Raw genomic sequence first — 22,672 nt, forward strand, 5'->3', positions numbered from 1 at the left:
CAGTTGCAGAGCTTAGATAGAGCTGACAACTGGGAAAAGACCTTCAAGTAGCGTTTTGCAAATACTAAAATGCTACAAAAATGCTATATAAGACAAGCTATAACTGAAATTAAAATATATTATTCCAGATACATGAACATAAAATCCTGATAATACTAAATACAAGATGACAGTAAACATAGGCGTACTTCTTTGACTTGTAAGTTAACATTCTTAGAAAGAAAAAAACCCTAATAAGTGCATTTGTGAACTGTAACACTGTGAGGGAGGAACAAATCGAATGAGTTCAAAGGAGAAACAGCCACCTGCTCAGTGGGGGTGGAGAATCTGAAGTCTCCCTAGAAAGGCTGGTGCCCTAGTGACTGAGTATTTCAACAGGAAACAACAGTGAGACGAGGGTGGGAGATGCCGCAGGCTAAGTGAGCAGAATGAACGGACACGCGGAATAGACAGTGTGCCCCAGGGATCGCAGGTGCCTGCTCCGGACAGAACACGGAGTGAAATAGGTGATTAGGAGAGAAAGGTAGCAAGGCACCAAGTCATCGATGGCCTTGACTGGCAGGCTTGAGAGTATGGGTTTCCTCTAGAGGAAACGAGTAGCATGCTCTGAGTGAAATCTGAGGAAGGCGAACCTGGCCATGAAACACAGAACGGGTAAGAATAGAGACTACTGGTTAATAGGCTGTTAGTGTAAGAGTCTATGTGGGAATTAAAAACGAAAATTAAAAAGGCCAGGGCCGGTGGCTCATGTCTGTAATCCTAGCAGTTTGGGAGGCCAAGGTAGGAGGATCACTTGAGTCCAGGAGTTCAAGACTAGCTGGAGCAACATAGCAAGACCCCATCTCTACAGGGAAAGAAAAGAGGCAGTAGAAATAAAAAGTGAAGGCCATTGAGCAATATATTAAAATAAAGTTCCAAATAGATTAAAAGAAAGGAAAAAAATCAGATGAAATTAAATAAAATATAGGTGAATAGTAATTGATCTGGGACACAGGAGAGATTGCCTAATCACAAAACAGTGAAAAACATTCCCTAAAAAAGTTCTTAGGTATTTTATTAGGTTAAAAAGTAAAACTTCTATGTGACCAATAAAAATCATTAATATTGATAGGCAAGCAAAATGCAAAAATCTATAAAAACCAGGAAATGTTGTATAACCATAATGTAGAGAATTCATACAGGAAGAAAATTCATAAAGGAAAGCTAAAACTCAAAAAGAAAATGGGCAAAGGAACTGCAAATGATACAAATAAATGGTTACTATTCTTCAAATTTACTATTACATGAGAAAATAAACATTAGATTATAGCCCACTGCCTACTACATTATAGGTCCTCAATAAGGTATCATTTGTTACGAACTTAAAAACAATAAGTAACTTTTATCATTACTAAATAGAAAATATTTAAAAAAAGACAGCTCTCCCGGCCAGGCACAGTAGCTCATCCTTGTAATCCCAGTGCTCTGGGAGGCTAAGGCAGGGCGGATCACCTGAGGTCAGGAGTTCAAGCTCAGTCTGGCCAACATGGTGAAACCCCATCTTTACTAAAAATACAAAATTAGTCGGGTGTAATAGCGCACGCCTGCAGTCCCAGCTACCTGGGAGGCTGAGGCAGGAGAATCACTTGAACCCGGGAGGTGGAGGTTGCAGTAAGCTGAGATTGCACCACTGCACTTTAGCCTGGACAACAGAGCAAGACTCTGTCTCAAAAAAAGAAAAGAAAAGAAAAAGGAAAAAGATAGCTTTCCCTCTTAGCAAAGATAAAATGATACAAGCCTCAGCTGAAAAGAAAGGAGTCATGTAACTTAGAATAACCCATCAAGAATCATTAGAGAAAGTTGACATATTTGAGTGTGAATCACTGGATTCCCAAACCCGGTTTTATGTTCTATCATTCTGGTTACAAAGATTTTAGACCTCATAATTAGCTTTGAATCCTGATCCGGCATATTTAGTCAGTTTATGCTTATAATTTTGTTCTCCGCCAGTCAGGCATCTGTCACCTACTTTTCCTAGAGACAATATCTTTTTCCCTTACCATAAAAATGGTACATGCTTATGGAAGAAAATTTGAAAAATACAGAAAGGATAAAGAAAAATGTTTTTCTTTGAGAAATTTGTTTTGAGAAATCTGTTCTAAAGACACAGCAAAACCCAGAGCGTAGACTTCTGTATATATGTGCTCACTGCGGCACTACCTGAAAATAAAGGAAAGCAACTGCAAGCAACCTAAACGTCCAACAATAATATTCTATAATCAATTATATTATTAAAATGCTTTTAAAAATACATCATTAAAATGCTTAAACATAAATCCGAAAAAGATTCAAACACGTATGTATATATCTGAATAAAATACCTACTCAAAAATTTCTATAAGAAAACATGTAAAAGTATTAATAATGTTCTTTTTTTAAATTGCAATTTAGGTTTTGGGGTACATGTGAAGCACATGCAAGATTGTTGCACAGGTACACACATGCAGTGTGATGTGCTTTTTTTTTTTTTTTCCAAGATCCATGCTTTATGAACACATTATTCTCACACATCTGGGCAACAGGTTTGATACACAAGATCCTTAAAGTCATTTTACATATTCTGAAACCAAGTTGTTCAAAAGATGAGTTCTGAAAACATAATTGGTGTAGCAAATGAATGTATCAAAACAAAGAAAAATTTCATCCAAATATTTACATTTTTTAAAGACATTAAAAAAATATCTATCCCATGCTCTCTCTCCCCAACTCCCCAGCCCACGCTGTCCCTCCCCTACTTCCCCCCTACAGATTCCAGTGTGTGATGCTCCCCTCCCTGTGTCCATGTGTTCTCACTGTTCAACACCCAACTATGAGGGAGGAGAACATGCAGTGTTTGATTTTCTGCTCTTGTGTCAGTTTGCTGAGAATGATGGTTTCCAGGTTCATCCATGTCCCGACAAAGGACATGAACTCATCGTTTTTGATGGCTGTATAGTATTCCATGGTGTATATGTGTCACATTTTCCCTGTCCAGTCTATCACTGATGGGCCTTTGGGTTGGTTCCAGGTCTTTGCTATTGTAAACAGTGCTGCAATGAACATTCGTGTGCATGTGTCCTCATAGTAGAACGATTTATAACCCTTTGGGTATATACCCAGTAATGGGATTGATTGCTGGGTCAAATGGAATTTCTATGTATAGGTCCTTGAGGAATCACCACACTGTCTTCCACAGGGGTTGAACTAATTTACACTCCCACCAACAGTGTAAAAGTGTTCCTATTTCTCCACATCCTCTCCAGCATCTGTTGTCTCCAGATTTTTTAATGATCGCCATTCTAACTGGCGTGAGGTGGTATCTCAATGTAGTTTTGATTTGCATTTCAATAATGTTCTAGTCTTAATAGGAGGATGGCGCATTTTTCTTTATCTTTTCTGTTTTTCAAATTTTCTTCCATAAGCATGTACTATTTTTATTATAAGGGAAAAAAACATTGTCTCTAAGAAAAGTAGGTGACAGATGCCTGACTATGGCAAAGAGCAGAATTATAAGCATAAACTGACTAAATATACCGGATTAGGATTCAAAGCTAATTATGAGGTTTAAAGTCTTTGTAACCGGAATGATAGAACATAAAACCAGGTTTGGAAATCCAGTGATTCATACTCAAATATGAATTACTGACAGGCCAAACCTTCTTGCACAGAAAATCTCTCTCTTATAAAAGAAAGGGGCGGGGGGAGAGTATTTTAATCCAAAGTCGTTTTTTTTCCCTCCCCAAAAAAGTTTTTGAAAGAGTGGCTAGGAGTGGGGTAAGGGCTTCCCTTTGGTACATCATTCCCAAGGATTGCTCAAAGCTTGTTAACTTCTTAGAAATAGGAGTGGCGGTTAGGAGCCACACTCTGACATGCAGATACCGGTTCCACTACTTACTTGTTCAACTGGACAAGTTACTTAATTGTTCTATACCTTAGTATTCTTATAAAATGTGGATAACATCAATCACTGTTCTTTTTTTTAAATTTTTTTAAATAAGGAACAAATGAAAACAGGCCGGGCGCGGTGGTGGCTCACGCCTGTAATCCCAGCACTTTAGGAGGCCGAAGCAGGTGAATCACTAGGTCAAGAGATCGAGACCATCCTGGCCACCATGGTGAAACCCCGTCTCTACCAATATACAAAAATTAGCTGGGCATGGTGGTGTGCGCCTGTAGTCCCAGCTACTTGGGAGGCTGAGGCAGGAGGATTGCTTGAACCCAGGAGGCAGAGGTGCAGTGAGCAGAGATCACACCACTGCACTCTAGCCTGGTGCCTAGTGACAGAACAAGGCTCTGTCTCAAAAAAAAAGAAAATGTATGTGAAGGGCTTAGTGCAATGTCTGGCATATAGTAAATGCTCAGTAAGTGACATATGATGTCATTATTCGATGTCGTTTCATTGCCCATCAGACACAGGGGACAGACTTATAGTAGATAAATCGGAGCGAAGGACAACTGCACTTTAGAAATGGTATCTTAGCAATCTAATGTTGGCTCGGTGATCACTGTGGGAAATATTAGTAACACAGTTATGACTAACCAAATCAAGTCGGAAAAACTTAGCTACTGCCTACCCGCTCACAAGTAACTTGTAAGTTACTTAGTTGTGATTAATACAATGTCTATAAGATACTGCAATGTATTTAGAAAGCCAATAATAATAACAATTTTAAAACAACTCTTTAAGAGAAACATTTACACACATTTTAAAGAATGTGAAATATCCCTTTGGGGGGAAAAAGGATTTATAATCCTTTGAAGAAGTGATGAGAATATAACTGCAGAAATGAGAACCAGAGTCAAAAAGGCCCGTTTTGAGGAAGGATTTATCTGTTCAGCATCTACAAACCTCTTCCTAGAAGATGTGCTTTTATCACTCGACCTCCTGCTTGGAGCCAAGGCTTCATTTTGACAATGCAAATTTTCTAGAATAAGAGACTGAACAGCAGCAAATCAGGAAAAGGAGAAGAAACAACAGCAGTGTTTTCTTTCCAACCCAGTTTTAAAATGCTGGCCCAAGCCTTCGGTTTGAACTTGAGAGTGTTTCTTCTGTCCTTTCTGACATTCCTGGAGGAAGAAGGCCCTGTGCCCCCTCTCTCTGTGCCGGCCACCATCTTTAATGATGATGTATGTGGGTCCTTTCCCCTCAGCACTGCTGGGGGGTCAAACGCGTGGTGCTACCCGCCTGAGAATCAACAAGCGAATTACAAACTGTGTCAATCCGAGGTAATGCAAAGCTGTAATCCTCTTTAACAAGAGATCAAATCACTGCCATGAGTTATGTTCATTCTGTAATCTGATAAGGAAGAGAGGGAACCTCTAATAAAAGAGTAATGGGAGCCTTTAATGACGCTGGGAAAAGGTAGCCCCAGTTAAAACACTGCTCTTGTTCCTGCTGATTAGATCAATGTTGCATATTTGCCCGGTCTTGTTTCACCTGTCAGAATAACCTGTGTCTTTTTAGGAGATAAGAAGCCTTAGAGAAAACATCTGTACTCTAACCATTCTTGCTTGCAAGTTTTTAACCAACAGAAAACGCTCTATGGAGGGTATTTCAGGGGTTATTAGCTGATGTGTTCTCCAATGCTGAGCGAGCTACGCCAGACTATCTCACCATGATTCAGTGCATATTCCTATTATATAAATACAGGTAAGGGGGAGCAAGAAATGGTTTAACTAACCTCTGGGTTACCAACTGCGGGAAAAGAACATCATCAGTAGAGTGGTGGAATATGCCCATATTTAGGGTGCAGACCCATACACAAAAATGGCAAGTCGAAGATAAATTGCCTGTACAAATTCTATTATACCAAGGCATCTCAAGAACAACGTGGCAGTGATGTTGACAAAGCACTTTACAAGGCTGGATTACATTTGTACATTTCTTTTCTAAAACTCCAGATGTAAAACAATAATGTATTTGGTGCTCAGTACTTATCATTAAAGGATCCTCTCCTTGTTCTTTTTGAATGCCAGCAGCTTTATAAAAGGAGTGGGAAAGGTGGTTTTTTATTTTTGGGGACTGAACAGGGAGCTCAAATTGAAACTCTTGCTGTACATATTGAGGATTTCTTTAAGTTATTTGCAAAGGAATTGAGTACCAACAAAACGCTAATCTCGCTACCATTTTTGGAATGAGTGGAGAATCTACTGAAAAAAATTCACTAATTACACTTTTAACAGACAGTACCAGGATTAAGTCTATCTAGTAATGTCTCCTTGAGGCAGCACTTAATGCAAGGCAGACACCTATTTTCTTTGGCATGCATCAAGCTGACTGCTATCACCAGACCCTTTCCATCCTGACAACCAAATCCCACGCCAACAGAGCAGGTTCACACGGATGCCCCTTCCCAAATTTGAGTCAGTGGTCAGTTCTGAGGAACACATCTCTTCCTGTCTCAGGGGTCTCAGTCAGTATTTATTTCTCTTTCATGCTAGCATTTTACTGACTTACATCCACACAACAAATGACAATTAACTTCTTTAAAAGTCTGCCTCAGAGGGTCTGTCAAAAACACAGGCAAAAAGCAGATGCTTACTTCCATAACCCCAAATTCTTCACTTTGTTAGAACTATAGTAAAAGATCATCTGCATTTATTTTATTTTATTTTAATTTTTGGACTGCATCTGTATTAGGCCATTCTTGCAGCGCAGTAAAGAAATACCTGAAACTGGATAATTTATTAAGACAGGAGGCTTAATTGGCTCATGGTTCTGCAGGCTGTATAGGAAGCATGGTGCCAGGCATCTGTCCAGCTTCTGGTGAGGCCTCTGGAAGCCAACAATCATGGCGGAAGGCAAAGGAGGAGCAGATGCCTCACGTGGCCAGAGCAGGAGCAAGAGAGACAGTGGGGACAGGGAGGAGCCACACACTGCTAAATAACCAGATCGCTCAAGAACTCACTGTCATGAGGACAGCACCAAAAGAATGCTGCTAAACCATTCATGAGAAATCCACCCCCATGATCCAGCCCCCTCCCAACAGCCCCCACCTCCAACACTGGGGATTACATTTCAACATGAGATTTGCCTGGAACACAGATTCAAACCATTTTAGTATCTAATGCTGGCATTTCTTTCTCTTTATTAATAGACAATAGGTGTATGTATTCATGGGGTGCACGTGATATTCTGATATATGCATAGAATTTTTTTTTGAGATGGAGTTTCGCCCTTGTTGTCCAGGCTGGAGTGCAATGGCGCAATCTCAGCTCACTGCAACCTCCACCTCCCGGGTTCAAGTGATTCTCCTGCCTCAGCCTCCTGAATAGCTGGGATTACAGGCACGCGCCACCATGTCTGGCTAATTTTGTATTCTTAGTAGATTGGAGGAACCATGTTGGTCAGCCTGGTCTCAAACTCCTGACCTCACTCAGGTGATCTGCCCACCTCAGCTTCCCGAAGTGCTGGGATCACAGGTGTGAGCCACCACAGCCGGCCGCATAGAATGTTTAATATCCACATCATACTCCCTCTGGTCTAACAGCATGGGGCGCAGTGGGAGTTCACACGAGGCAATATAAGCACTGTTTCTAAAAGGTTCTTGATGAGCTTAGAATAACTGCAATAGAGAAGTGAACAACAGCCTGCAAATCATGCAAGTAAAGTACTGATCTGCTCTTGCTGGTGACACTATGCTTAGAGGATTCTCTACCAATGAGATGCCACGTTTTTCTTTTCCTTAGGCCACTGATAGCTCTGTCTCTACAGAATCAAGTGGTCCTTTGCCTCTTAGAGATGATGCTATCCTGGGAGCTGAGCTGCCCCATGTCAACAGTATCAAGGGTTTAGCAAAGTCAGGGATCATTTTTAGGCTCATGGTAACCTATTCCCTTGCAGGCAAACACATAATAAATACACAGACAAATTGGGCTTTCTTTTATTTTCTTTAAATATTAGGAATGCTCATCAGGCATGCAATACAAACCACCCGTAAACCTCATAACAGAGAAGAGTACAGACCAGCAGACAGAAAGTATCACGGTTTGCATGAGATTTTCACTAACAAAGGAGATCCAAAAGCATTAAATCAGTGTCCAACGTCTACCTAGAAGGAAATGTCCCAAAGGGAAACGTGGCAACACAGGAACACAACCTGGCTACTTTGCATTTTAAAAGTTGTCTTTTTTTTTTTTTTTTTTTTTTTTAAGAGAAAAATTCCTAGCATGAGAAAAGAACTCTTATCAGCAGAAATTAACTAAACAGATAATACTATCCACAACACGAAACAGGAGAAACAAAATGAAGATGCCACTACCCTTTTAAAGATAGCACTTCTCTCTCCACCATAATACCCTGTGTTAAAGATCTCGCTCTCTCCCTTAATAAGCTACGTTCCGGTTTCCATTTAAGTCAAACGAGGGCATATTTACTGAGTTCAAACTGGAAAAGGGATATGGGGGCGTGGGATTCGAGGACGCACAACTGGACATGTCACCCCCCCAGCAAAACCACTGAGCAGTAATCCAATTTAGGCACATGTGTGGAACGACAAAAACTAGAACCAAGGAGCGACTAAGGAAAAGCGAAGGGCTTCTACTTCCAGATGTCGGGGAGCTAAGAACCACACGCAGAGGTGTCTCTGGGAACAAGAAATCAAAAGGGCAGGACATTCTGTTACATGTATTTTACCACAGTTAAAATGAGTGGAGTGTGGTGGTGTGCACCTGTTAGTCCCGGCTACTCAAGAGGCTAAGGGTGGGGGGATCACTTGAGCCCAGGAATTGGAGGTTGTAGGGAGCTATGATTGCACCACTGCATTCCTGCCTGGAAAATACAGTGAGACCCCGTCTGTATTAAGAAAAAAAAGTAACAAATTCATTGAATATTTTACTGTGATTCTTTAATTTGGGTCATTTGGATTGTTTTTTGTCTACAAATAATACAGCAATAAAGATCCTTGACACAAATGTATTTGGTAACTATTAATAGCTATTTCCTTAGTTAACTCCTATAAGTTGATTTTTCTTTGTTAACAGACACATTTAAAATGTCAGAAACAAGGCCAAGCACGATGGCTCATGCCTGTAAACCCAGTACTTAGGGAGGCTGAGGCAGGTAAATCACCTGAGGTCAGAAGTTCAAGACCAGCCTGACCAACAGGAAGAGGCAGTTGAATTGCTTGAACCTAGGAGGCGGAGGTTGCAAGGAGCTGAGATTGCACCACTGCACACTTGTCTGGGTAACAGAGCAAGATATCATCTCAAAAAAAAAAAAAAAAAAAAGTTGGAAACACAATGTCAAATAGTCCTTCCAAAAGATTTTGCCAATTACATTTCCAACAACAGTATGCAAAAGTCATTTTTCCTCACATCATCAACACTGGGTGTTACTAATCCTTTTCATATTTTCCAACTGAATAAGGGCAACAGAAAGGGGGGGCAGTGTGTATGGTGGGGCGCGCCTGTAGTCCCAGCTACTCGGGAGGCTGAGGCGGGAGAATCACTTGAACCCAGGAGGCGGAGGTTGCAGTGAGCCCAAATAGTGCCACTGCACTCCAGCGTGGGTAACAGAGCAGAACTCTGTCTCAAAAAAAAAATAATCAAAAGAAATCTCATTACATTAACTTGCATTTCTTTGATTTTTGGTCCTTGAAATTTTGCTTTTTTGCTTTTTTTTTTTTTTTTTTGAGATGGAGTCTTGCTCTGTTGCCCAGGCTGGAGTGCAGTGGCATGATTTTGGCTCACTGTAACCTCTGCCTCCCAGGTTTAAGAGATTCTCCTGCCTCAGCCTCCTGAGTAGCTGGGACTACAAGTGCATGCCACCACGCCCAGCTAATTTTATATTTTTAGTAGAGACAGGGTTTCACCATGTTGGCCAGGATGGCCTCGATCTCTTGACCTTGTGAACCACCTGCCATGGCCTCCCAAAGTGCTGGAATTACAGGCATGAGCCACTGCACCTGGCCCTCTTTTTTGATTTTGAAGTCTGCTTGTTGACGTGCTGTGTCTATTATTCTTATTGGGATATTCTTAGAGATTTGTAAAAACTCTTTATATACTAGAAAAATACGTCACCTGCTGGATTTTTTGGTTCAAGTTCATCATTTACCTATTAGCTTTGTTTTTGATGTCGTTTTCAATGTGACTTTTATGTAGTCAGGTCTATTAATATTTTTCCTTACAGTTTCTGGCCCTGCAGTCATGCTTATAAAGTCCTTTACTACCTTAAAATCATTAAAAAAAAAAAATTTCTCTACGCCCCCAGCACACCAAGAATGATATATGTGTAACTTAGGAAAACCAAAACTATTTACTTGAGGAAAAGTAGCATGCACTAATATTGATACTCTAACAATTATAAAAGCTTCCTATTTGTGGTGTACAAATGGGACACAGAATGGAACGGTTCTAGATTATTTCCACGTTCATTTTTCCACTAAGGAAAAACATAGAAGGACAAGCTACTACTGCTTCCTTTTTACTAAAGATAAATTAACAATACCCACTGGCTCTAAAAGTTTTGATACTAGGAGAGAGCGCTAATGCCTAGTTACTGTACCCATAGTTAATCTGGCCTATTCAAACCAAAAGCACGAGCAGTTGATATGGACATTTGGTAGCAAACAAAATACTCTTAAATAAAAAGGTTATATGTAGTTTGAGGGATAAAACTAGCAAAAACCACCTGTGCCTTTATTATGACCAATAATTTCACTTGGTAAATATGTTTAAAAATGTTCCTCACAGCATTATTTACAACAATGACAATCAAAAGCCATTTAAATGTCCAACAACCAGTGAATGGCTAAATAAATATTGTAAAAATATTATCTGGTCACTTAACATTTTTAAATTAATGACATGAAAATGCTCTCAGTATATAAAATATTTCCCAAATATAATTTCAATTATATAAAAAAGAAAGACAGGAACATACTGAAAGGGAACTTACAAAAACTGGAATGAAATACTGTGACATGTTCAAAGTGGCTGTCTTCTGTGTATGTGTGAATGTATACACATACATTTTCTATCTCTTTTTGCTGACAGGGCCTAGAAATAACAATACTCACTAATGAGGAGCACCCCCAGTACCTAGATCTTGGCTTCTAAGTACCATTAAAAAGAACTACTAAACGGAACCAGGGCTCCTTCAAGAAAGACCGATTTCAGGGCTGGAAGATGGAAAGTCTAAAATGAGCCTTAAACATCTTATTGTGCCAGAAAGTAAGGAAGTATTCAAAGAATGACTGAAGACAACTTTGAAGGACACAAGCCAGCTTGAAGACACTTACACTACCTGGGACAATTTTATCATCAAAATAAATGTAACTCATTGAATAAAATAGGAAAACACAAGTCCATATTGATATAAATGAATAAATAAATGGTAAATGAGGGAGAAGAGGAAGCTCTTCATTATAGAATGCCAATTAATACATACAGAAGCAGGCCGGGCATGGTGGCTCAAGCCCGTAATCCCAGCACTTTGGGAGGCCAAGGCAGGTGGATCACAAGGTCGAGAGATCGAGACCATCCTGGTCAACATGGTGAAACCCCGTCTCTACTAAAAATACAAAAAATTAGCTGGGCATGGTGGCATGTGCCTGTAATCCCAGCTACTCAGGAGGCTGAGGCAGGAGAATTGCTTGAACCCAGGAGGCGGAGGTTGCAGTGAGCCGAGACCGCGCCATTGCACTCCAGCTGGGGTAACAAGAGCGAAACTCCGTCTCAAAAAAAAAAAAAAAAAAAAAAATACATACAGAAGCAACTGTTATTTTAAAAAGGTTATCTCTGAATAGTAATATTATAAGCATACTTTTTCCTTTTCCTTTTCCTTTTTTTTTTTTTGAGATGGAGTTTCACTTCTGTTGCCCAGGCTGGAGTGCAATGGCGCAATCTTGGCTCACGGCAAACTCTACCTCCCAGGTTCAAGCGATTCTCCTGCCTCAGCCTCCAGAGTAGCTGGGATTACAGGCACGCGCCACCATGCCCAGCTAATTTTTTATTTTTAGTAGAGACAGGGTTTCCCATGTTGGTCAGGCTGATCTTGAACTCCCGACCTCAGGTGATCTGCTCACCTCAGCCTCCCAAAGTGCTGGGATTACAGGCATGAGCCACCATACTTGGTCTTGTTTCAGCTTTATAAAATAAGCATATACATCTTTTTTTTTTTTTTTTTTTTTAAGATGGAGTTTCGTTCTTGTTGCCCAGAACATGGAGTGCAATGGCATGATCTTGGCTCACCACAACCTCCACCTTCTGGGTTCAAGTGATTCTCCTGCCTCAGCTGCCCAAGTAGCTCGGACTACAGTTATGCCCCACCACACCCAGCTAATTGTGTATTTTTAGTAGAGATGGGGTTTTTCCATGTTAGTTGGGCAGGTCTTGAACTCCCAACCTCAGGTGATCTGCCCACCTTGGCCTCCCAAAGTGCTGGGATTACAGGTGTGAGCCACCATGCCTGGCCAGTATATACATCTTTTGTAAAAACAATCACAATCCCTAACAAATATAACATAGCCACATCTCCAGAGCGCTTTCAAAAGGAAAGAATATGCACAACAGCTCCAAGCAGAAACGGCAAGCACATGGGCCGCCCGCCCTGTGCTAGGACATCTGTCCTAGAGAGCTCAGATGTCCCAGGCAGGTGGGCTAAAGTTCAAAACAAAACGGGAAGAACAAACCAACCACCAAAGGCAGCACTGAGGTTTATGCAAGTTTCGGGTTTGGTTTTATAATAATTATGAGGGTGAAGAGATGTGACCCTTACTATGATGAGAATGACAAATGGTTAACTGATAAGAAGAAATGGAGAGGGCGAAGGCTGTAGAACAGGTCAATATCAGGCTGTCATGAAGCCATTTGAGACACATAATTAATCCATTACTCACCTGGCATCATCGTTCATTGTAGTATGGTCAATAGGTGCCATGAAACTCAGCAGCTTGCTAAGGACATGAAACCTAAATAAAGCAGGAAGCAAACAGGCAGCAACATTAGTAACTACTAACATAGGAGAGCAAACACATTCCATGAGTTAACAAAACTCCAGAACTGATCTCTGGAACATGTGGCTACAAAGTGGGATAGGGAAAAAAATTCACAGCACTGTCGCTGGATGACCAATCACAGTCATCCCTTGGTATCCGTTAGGGGAATGGTTCCAGGAATCTCCCTGGATACAAAAATCCGTGGATGTTCAATTTCCATATGTAAAATGTCATAGTATTTGCATGTAATCTACACACATGCTTCCACATACTTAACTCATCTCGAGATTACTTAAAATACCTAATACAATATGAATTCTATGTAAATAGTTGTTATAATGTATTGTTCCGGGAATAATGACAAGAAAAAAGTCTGCACTTGTTCACAGGTACAGCACAACGATCCTTTCCCCATGCCTGAATATTTTCAATCCATGGTTGGTTGAATCCACAGATGTGGAACTCACAAATATGTAGGGGTGACTGGTACATTTCCCCCTTTTTCCTTAATGCTACAGGAGAAAAGTCTGATACAGATTACTGTAAATGACAGTTCAACACAGATTCATTTATATCACAGCCCCAAAAAAGAATAGGTACACTTGTGCTGCTGAACAACATACAACCCTTAAATATTATTCCAGACTAAAGACAATGAGGAATTGACTACCTCATTTTCCTCCTCTACATATATCTTAAGCATTTTTCATTTTAATAGATGTCATAAAAGTCATCTACCGGCAGCAGCACAGGTAGTGAGTGGTACAGCATCTGAATGCAACACCTCACCAACACCATCACTCACTGACACTGGTTCCCCATGTCAGAAAAGGCATCTGCAATTCCACAGCATCTCCATGCACTAAATCCACGGGGTCTTTCATTTTCCCCATCTTCAAATGGAGAAGGACAACTGAGTTCACAGTAAGTAGGATTCCTAGATCTTCAATCTAGGTACTACGGAAGTTTAAGTTATATCACCTACATTTCCCACCAACTGGAAAAAAAAAGGTTTTTTTGTATGATATATTTGAGATTCTCTAGAAAATATATGACCTTATACAGACCAAATCATCCCAACGATAATTCAAAGGGGTATCCCTTTTCTACTCATTTTAACGTGCCTTCTCTATATACAAAAAACGAAATTCTAACTCAAAAAACTCTACTAGCACAAAACGCTATCCGTAAACACAATGTGATTATTTTCATGTATTTAACATATAATGTTTTAAAGTTTTAGGAACATTTTTACACCAAACAATTTAATTATTTATTATACCACCCACCATTTCAGCCTCCCAAAGGTAATTATTCCTCTCAGCAAATAAATTTTTTTTTTTTTTTTTTTTTTGAGGCGGAGTTTCGCTCTTATTACCCAGGCTGGAGTGCAATGGCGCGATCTCGGCTCACCGCAACCTCCGCCTCCTGGGTTCAGGCAATTCTCCTGCCTCAGCCTCCTGAGTAGCTGGGATTACAGGCATGTGCCACCATGCCCAGCTAATTTTTTGTATTTTTAGTAGAGACGGGGTTTCACCATGTTGACCAGGATGGTCTCGATCTCTCAACCTCGTGATCCACCCGCCTCGGCCTCCTAAAGTGCTGGGATTACAGGCTTGAGCCACCGCACCCGGCCTCAGCAAATAAATTTTACAAGAATAATACTGATAAGATTTTCCCCATTACACAAGCAATACTGGCAGGGTGTGGTGGCTCATGCCTGTAATCCCAGCACTTTGGGAGGCCGAGGAGAAGGATGCTTGAGGCTAGGAGTTCAAAACCAGCCTGAACAACACAGTAAGACCCCTATCTGTACAGTATATACCCCTATTTCTGTACCCCTCCCCACCAGAAAAAAGTAATAGAAAAGGCATAAAATACAGAAAATTTAAAAAACAAAGCACACGCAAAACACACGCAGTTGGCAGCACAGTGGCTCATGCCTATAACCTGAGCACTTTGAGAGGCTGAGGCAGAAGGATCACCTGAGCGCAGGGGTTCAAGACCAGCCTGGGCAACAGAGCAAGACCCTGTCTCTACAAAAGAGTAGCTGGGATTACAGAAACATACCGCTATGCCCAACTAATATGTGTAGTTTATAGTAGAGATGGGGTTTCACCATGTTGCCCAGGCTGGTCTTGAGCTCCTGGACTTATCTACCTGCCTTGGCCTCCAAAAGTGCTGGGATTACAGGCATGAGCCACCATGCCTAGTCTAATTCTTCACTTTTTATAAAATGAAAAAAGGCCTCTATGTCACCTTGTTTTTTGTTGATGATGTTTTGTTTTTTGAGATAGGGTCTTGCTTTGTCACTCAGGCTGGAGTGCAGTGGTGTGATCATAACTCACCATAGCCTTGACTTTCCAGGCTCAAGCCATCCTCCCAACCTCTGCCTCCCAGCTCCCACCACCACCAAATAGCTGGGACTAGAGGTGTGCACCACCGTTCCTGGCTAATTAAAAAAATTTTTTTTTTGTATAGATAGGTCTTGCTATGATGTCCAGGCTGGTCTCAAATTCCTAAACTCAAGTGATCCTCCCACTTCAGCCTTCCAAAGTGCTGGGATTATAGGCAAGAGCTATCATGTCCAGCAACACACATTTTTTTGAAGTCTTCTTGTTAGCTTCTAATTATAAAATTAATATATAATTTTTAAAGTTTTTTATTAATACATAATGATTGTACATACTTATGGGGTACACGCAGTATTCTGATACATGCATACAATGTGTAATGAGCTAATCAGGGTCACTGGGATATCTATCACCTCAAACATTTATAATTTCTTTTGTTGGGTACATTCCAAATCTTCTCTTCTAGCTATTTTGAAACACACTATAAATTCTTGACAACTATAGTCACTCTACCATGCTATCAAACACTAAAACTTATTCCTTCCGGTTTAACTATAGTTTTGTACTCATTAGCCAACCTTTCTTCTTCCCCTGCTCTCCACACTACCCTTTCCAGCTTCTGGTAACCACCAAAAAATTAATACTATATATATATATATATATATATATATATATATATATATATATTTTTTTTTTTTTTTTTTTAAGAGACAAGGAAGGGTTTTGCTATGTTGCTCAGGCTGGACCAAAACTCTTGAGCTCAAGTGATCCACCACTTCAGCCTCCCAAGTAGCTAAAAATACAGGTATATGCCACAATGCCTGGCTAATACCTAATAGATAATTTTTTTTTTTTTTTTTTTTAAAGAGATGGGACCTCACTTTTACCTAAGCTGGTCTTGAACTCCTGGGCTCAAGTAATCCTCCCACTTCAGCCTCCCTGGAATTACAAGCATGAGTCACTGAGTCCAGCCAAAACATTACTCTTAGAGGTGAAATTGCTGAGTTGAAAGGTATGTATACGTAAACTTGACTAAGTCAAACGCCCTCCCGAAAGTTGTGTCAATGTATGAGCAATCTTTTTAGTTAAATATAAAGCAAAAATACTGTTAATTACAAATATATTTTAATGTCCTTAGGCCTCACTAAACTTCAGTGTTCATCTGAAAGTATGACTACTATTCTTGGCTGTGTGGACGAAGACTGCGAACTATACCCTACGGTTGTGTTATGCAATATAGCAGCTACTAGCCACGCGTGGCTACTGTGCATTTGAAATGTGACTAGTCCGAATTGAGATGTACTGTAATTAAGTATAAGATACAAACCAGATTTTGAAGACTTGGGACAAAAAAAAAGAATATATGTCAATAATTCTTAAAATAGTAAATTGTTAAAATAATATATTTATATATTGAGTTAAATGAAATTTGCTATTAAAATTAAGTTCACCTTTTTACTTTTCTAATGTGGCTACTAGAACATTTAAAATTGTATATATAATACACATTAATATTTTTATTAGATGGAAATGCTCTGTAGAATATCTTTACATTTAATACAATATCATCAATAACTATTAAAACTACATGATGAAATACAGGCTTTACGAAGAAATCAGATTAAAGACTATTTAGTATACTCAGTGCAACGGATTCCTCTAATCTCAGTGCACTGAAAATGGGTGCATGTTTTAATATTAAATTGCCTTTTACCAACCATTCTAAGAAAAGATAAATATATTTTGTTGTGGAAGAACAGACCAACAAAGTAAGACATCATGTTATTAAAGGCTTGGGAGTTTGATCCATTTACATTATGATTTCTGATTAAATCGTAACTAAATCCACTTATATGTAATGCTGAGTAGAATACTGATAATCAATAATTATAATTACTATATTTCCAAAAACCCAAATTCTTTTAAAGGTTATTTTCTAGCATCCAATTAGCAAGTCTGACCAGGCTGTATCATTTAAACTAACGATGGGTTATTATTTAAACTGTTTCCAGAAGGTAATGTTAATCTTTGCTACAACATTTCTGGAAGTCTTATTATTTACAACCCTATCACAAAAAAAGAGCAAATGGTGGGACCTAGTATCAGTGATGACAGCTGGCATACATTGTCTGTTCTTGAAGTCTAACTCAAGAAAGTTGTTTATAATGTTCTCATCTAGCCTGGGGGGGCCCCTGGTTTAACCCTTTAGGAAAGAATGCTAAGGTAGCCAAGATGTCATTGTGGTGCCTGTATAGGGTTGGTCCTGCCAGTGAAACAACTCAACATCCAGAGGTTAGAAGAATCGACTCTGGAATCAGACCAATTAGTTCAAATCCCAGTTTGCTACTTACTAACTATGTAACGCTGGGGATGTTACTTCACATGAATTAGCTCATTTAATCTGCATAACCACCCTATGAAATGTCACTTCTATGATTACACTCCTTTCACAGATGAGGAAATTGAAGGACAGAGATGTGAAGTAATTTGTCTAAAGTCTCAAGGCTGGGAAATGGAAAAGTCAGCTTTCAAACCTAGGCAGTTGGCTCCAGAGCTCGCGCTCTTTCTGCCTCTGCATGTAAATTGCTTTAGCAGTGCCTGACCTGGGAGTTCTGGAGATGTTAATTGTTATGCTATTGCTACGAGTAAAGACTACTCTCTGATTCTGATCACATCCTCACATTTACGGTCTCAAGAAGAGCCAGGTGAGTACAAGATGACAAAACCCAAACCAATTCAACACACATGAACTTATCTATGACGTTAAAACCTTTTTATTCTGTAATGATTTTCGGCTCCTGAGATCCCACATTACACCTAGTTGTGATGTCTCCCTAGTCTCCTGCAATCTATGATAGCTTCTTAGTCCTTGTTTTCTCATTACCTTGACACTTGACGAGTACTGGTCAGTTATTTGGTATAGTGTCTCCCAACATGGATTTGAATGCGGGTTTTATGATGAGATTAAAGTAAGGCATTTTTGGCAAGAATACCACAGAAATGATGTTGTATCTTTCTACTGAAGACAGAGGGGTGTAGATATATCTTTTCACTGGTGCTGTTCATCTTGAACACTAGGTTAAGGTGGCATCTGTTCGATTACTGTAAAGCCACGATGTTTCTCTTTGTAAAGGACAAATATCTTGAGGGAGATACTTAGAGACCATACAAATATAGTCTTTCCTCAAACTTTTGCCCATTGATTTTAGCATCTATTGGTGGACCTTGTCTGCAAAAAATATTATTATGGGGTTTCCCTAGTGGTGGTTTTCTATTTCTCTCATCCCCTCTACATTTAATAACTGGAATGGTACAGGACCTTTTGATGGCACATCAATTTGATTCCAAAAGGCTTTTATGAAACAAACCAATCAAGGCAGTAAAAGTTTAAGAAGAAATTCTAGAGGCCTTTCAGGCATACCGTTTTAGTTTGCAGTTTCTGGAATTCTTCAGGAACCAAACGCATTTCATGTGAAGAAATGTGATCACAAATGAAACGATGCTGCCCTTGGTGATTGCTCTGAGGCACCAGGCACTCCTGACCCCTTACTAAACACTTCCCTGTATTCACTGCTGTCGGTAACTTCCCCCTGCCCTCCTCCCTCAATGGCCACTGTTCCTCAGCATTCTTTATGGGCTTCTTTTACCCTGTCTATCTCACGTATGTTGACATTCTTCAGGGTTCTACTCTTGTCACTCTGCATTCTTGTCACACGGTACCTTCCTGGGAAACAACAATTAAACTGTTGCCAAACTATCAACTAATAAACACCTACATCCTTCTCTCAACTAAAAAATATCTCGACTTGGATTTCTCAAGGTTGTGTCAAACTTCAACATATTCAGAAACTGAATCTACTCCCTCCCTCAAAAAAACAATAAAAAAAGATTTTCTTCTGGCAGCCTATCTCTTATACAACTCAGTGATTACTACCAAGACCTATCTTGTTCCCTGAAACCCTGGGAGTCATTCCAACCTTCTCACTTTCTTTTACCTGTTCATGGGCGGCCACTCCTAAGTAATAACTACTCACCTGTATTAATATCTCTCAATCTGTCATCTCCTATTCCTTCAGGACTTGCTCTCATAACTTTTTAACCCTTTATAGAAAATCCCCTAGAATTATCTTTTTTTTTTTTTTTTTTTTTTTTTAAGACAGAGTTTTGCTCTGTCACCCAGGCTGGAGTGCAGTGGCATGATCTCTGCTCCCTGCAACCTCTGCCTCCTGGGTTTAAGCGATTCTCCTGCCTCAGCCTCCCGAGTAGCTGGGACTACAGGCACATGCTACCATGCCTGGCTAATTTCTGTATTTTTAGTAGAGATGGGGTTTTACCATGTTGGCCAGGCTGGACCTCAAGTGATCCACCTGCCTTGGCTTCCCAAAGTGCTGGGATTACAGGCGTAAGCCTTTTGGTGCCTATGTAGGCCAGTTGGTCCTGCCAGTGAAACAACTCACTGAAGAAGGTTAGAGGAATAGGCTCTGGAATCAGACCAATTAGTTCAAATCCCAGTTTGCTACAGAAGTCTCAGCCAAAACAAAATAACTGCAGTTTCTAAAATGGACCCCACAATCTCTCAAGCTTACAAACCTTTTTTGCACACATTCTTTGTTTTCACTGGGCAAATGCCTATTTTCTCAAGGCTCAGTGAGGATGTCATATCTTGTGCAAGTCTTCCGGAGCAGTCTGCATCCCTCAAGGGTGGAGCGGGATTATTTCTACTGTTGCAGCTCCCACACAGCACCTCAGTCGGCCAGGGTCTGCCACCCTCTCCAGACTAGTTGGCTCTCTGTATCTGCGGGTTCAGCATCCACAGATTCAATCAACCACGGATCAAACATACTTAAGACATAAATGGTTGTGTCTGTATTGAACATGTCCCAATTTTTTTTCTTGTTATTATCCCCTAAACAGTATAGTGTAACAACTATTTATATGGCATTTCTACTAGATTAGGTATTGTAAGTAATCTAGAGATTAATTTAAAGTACAGAGAGGATGTGTGTGGGTTATATGCAAATACTATGTCATTCTATATAAGGAACTTGAGCATCGTGGATTTTGGTATCTGCAGGGGTGGGGGTATGGGAGTATTTGTACGTCCTGGAACCAATCCTCTACAGATACCACGGATGACTGTGAATATACCGAGGGCAGACTGGGTCTTACCTACCATCTAATGATCATCTTCTTGGAAAGAGAAGGACACTAAAACCACTTCTTATATTTTCATGTTTAACCCTGTTTAAAAACAATACCTCTTGCCTGCCTGTTGCCAGAATAAGATTTTACTACCTCTGGATATATGGGAATGTGTGGGAAATCTCCAGTGCTATCAAAATGTTGCAAAAGCAAAGGTATCTAATTGCATTGACACATACCTGTAATGAACAGTTTAATGAAATTAGTTGAATTCATTAATATAAAAAGCAGTTGCTATTTTTTTAAAAAAATCCTGTTTTTTTCTTTCAAATTGATAAATCAAACATTTTTGAGTGCCTACTATGTACCAGATATTTACACATGATTTCATTTAATTCCCATACCAAATACCTGAAGCAGGGATTATTATCTCTACTCAGTAAATGAGAAAAGTGAGGCCCAGAGAATAAAAAACAACCAAAATTATATTGCCAGACAGAGCCAAGATTTGAACCCAAGTCCGGTGATCTGAAATCTCGAGCTCTTCCTTCTACAGAACCTCATAAAATTACAATCTTAAAAGTATAGTACTGGAGAAAATTTGATCCCAGAAATAAAGAATAAGGTAATCATCCAGCCTGGTCACCTATGAAGTACTATTAGTAACATTCTTCTTTAAATCCTTGGAGCAGGGGTCGGGGAGACAGGTACAGAAGAGTACAGAAGAGACGTGTCAGTAAGCACATAAATGAACACTAGGAAAAGAGATTGATTCAACCTTGGAATACTGATAGCAATAGTAATGACAGTAATAATGGCAACAAACACTTATATAGTGCTTACTATGTACCACCTGGCGCTATTCTAACAGCTGTACACACACTATTCATTTAATCCTCACAGCAACCCTGCAAGGCTTGTATATTGTCATATTCACGTTACAGATGAAGAAACTAAGAGTTTAAGGGTCTTGCCCAAAGTAACTACTAATCAATGTCAAAGCTGGGATTCAAACTCGGGCAGTCTGCCTCTTACATCCATGTTCTTAACCTCTAAAAATGAATCTAGAGAACCACGAAGATTTGGAAATTAACAAATTATAAAAACTTAACCTGAGACTGAAAAAAAGAGACACTAAATCAAAGGATGATACTTTCCAAAGTTGATGATACTTTGTACTTTTGCAAAGTTAAAGAAAAATAAGCATTTCCTGATGAGTTTTGTTAAATACTAAAACAAGTTAATTAAAGTAATTGAGAAATCTACTTCTCTGAAGATCTTTAAAAAAATCAGATAGACTCACATTTGTCTAAAGGGAATTTAATGATAGGTAGGTTCTAAAAAGGATGTGGGATTAACTATCTGCCTAAAACTGTCCTAACACAAGTTTAAGATTTTCTCAGTGTGCACGTGAATTACACAGTTTCTTTGATACCAAGACTTTGTGTGATGATATTGTGTCTCACACACACACACACAAACACACACACACACACACACGACAGTACCAAGTCTAAAGTATAGCGATGCCAGTTTCTACTCTTGCTCCTTCTCATCTGTACCCTTATAAAACTCCTTAAAGAGCTCACGGGGGAGGATTTTCCTAAGTCAGAAATTTCTCTATTTTCCCTTAAACATTTTATTTCTCATCTCATTTAAGAACTTTGTTAACATTCCCTGCAGTCCTCCATTTATGACTTTTTAACATACTGTGTGCACATACGACATCACGAAAATGGACCAATAAGATAATAACGTTTTTATTTTTTATTTTTTTGAGATGGAGTCTTGCTGTGTTGCCCAGGCTGGAGTACAGTGGCACAATCTTGGCTCACTGCTACCTCCGCTGCCCGGGTTCAAGTGAGTTTTCTGCCTCGGCCTCCCGAGTACAGGAGCCACTGCGCCTGGCCGTAACATTTTTATATCATTCTATATAAATTATTAAAATTAATATAATTTCAACTACCTTACTTTTGTTTTCTTATTTTTTCTCTTTCAAGGAATGCATACATATTTCACGCATCCATTCACAACAGTAGCACAAAAGTCAACGGAACTATATTTCCATTTTAGAATAAGAAAACCTGAGTTACAATAAACCTTCAAATATTGGTTTAGTTATTTTCCTGATCCTTAAAAACAGAATCATCAGAAGAAAAGAAAACATAGCCTAATAGCCTGAATGCAAGAGAAGAGATACACATATAATATATGTTGCCA

General features: G+C 39.6%; 1 protein-coding gene across 1 annotated transcript in view; it reads right to left on the bottom strand.

Moving 5' to 3' along the window:
• The window catches only part of AATF (apoptosis antagonizing transcription factor), a 115,454-nt gene that overhangs the window by 14,723 nt on the left and 78,059 nt on the right, over positions 1-22,672 (bottom strand). The window contains exon 11 of the mRNA XM_003929069.3: positions 12,858-12,929. Coding sequence (XP_003929118.1) covers positions 12,858-12,929 — 72 coding nt within the window. The remainder of the gene's footprint in view (positions 1-12,857; positions 12,930-22,672) is intronic.

The sequence above is a fragment of the Saimiri boliviensis genome, chromosome 17 (genome assembly GCF_048565385.1).
Source record: "Saimiri boliviensis isolate mSaiBol1 chromosome 17, mSaiBol1.pri, whole genome shotgun sequence".
In the NCBI taxonomy this organism is placed as follows: Eukaryota; Metazoa; Chordata; class Mammalia; order Primates; family Cebidae; genus Saimiri; species Saimiri boliviensis.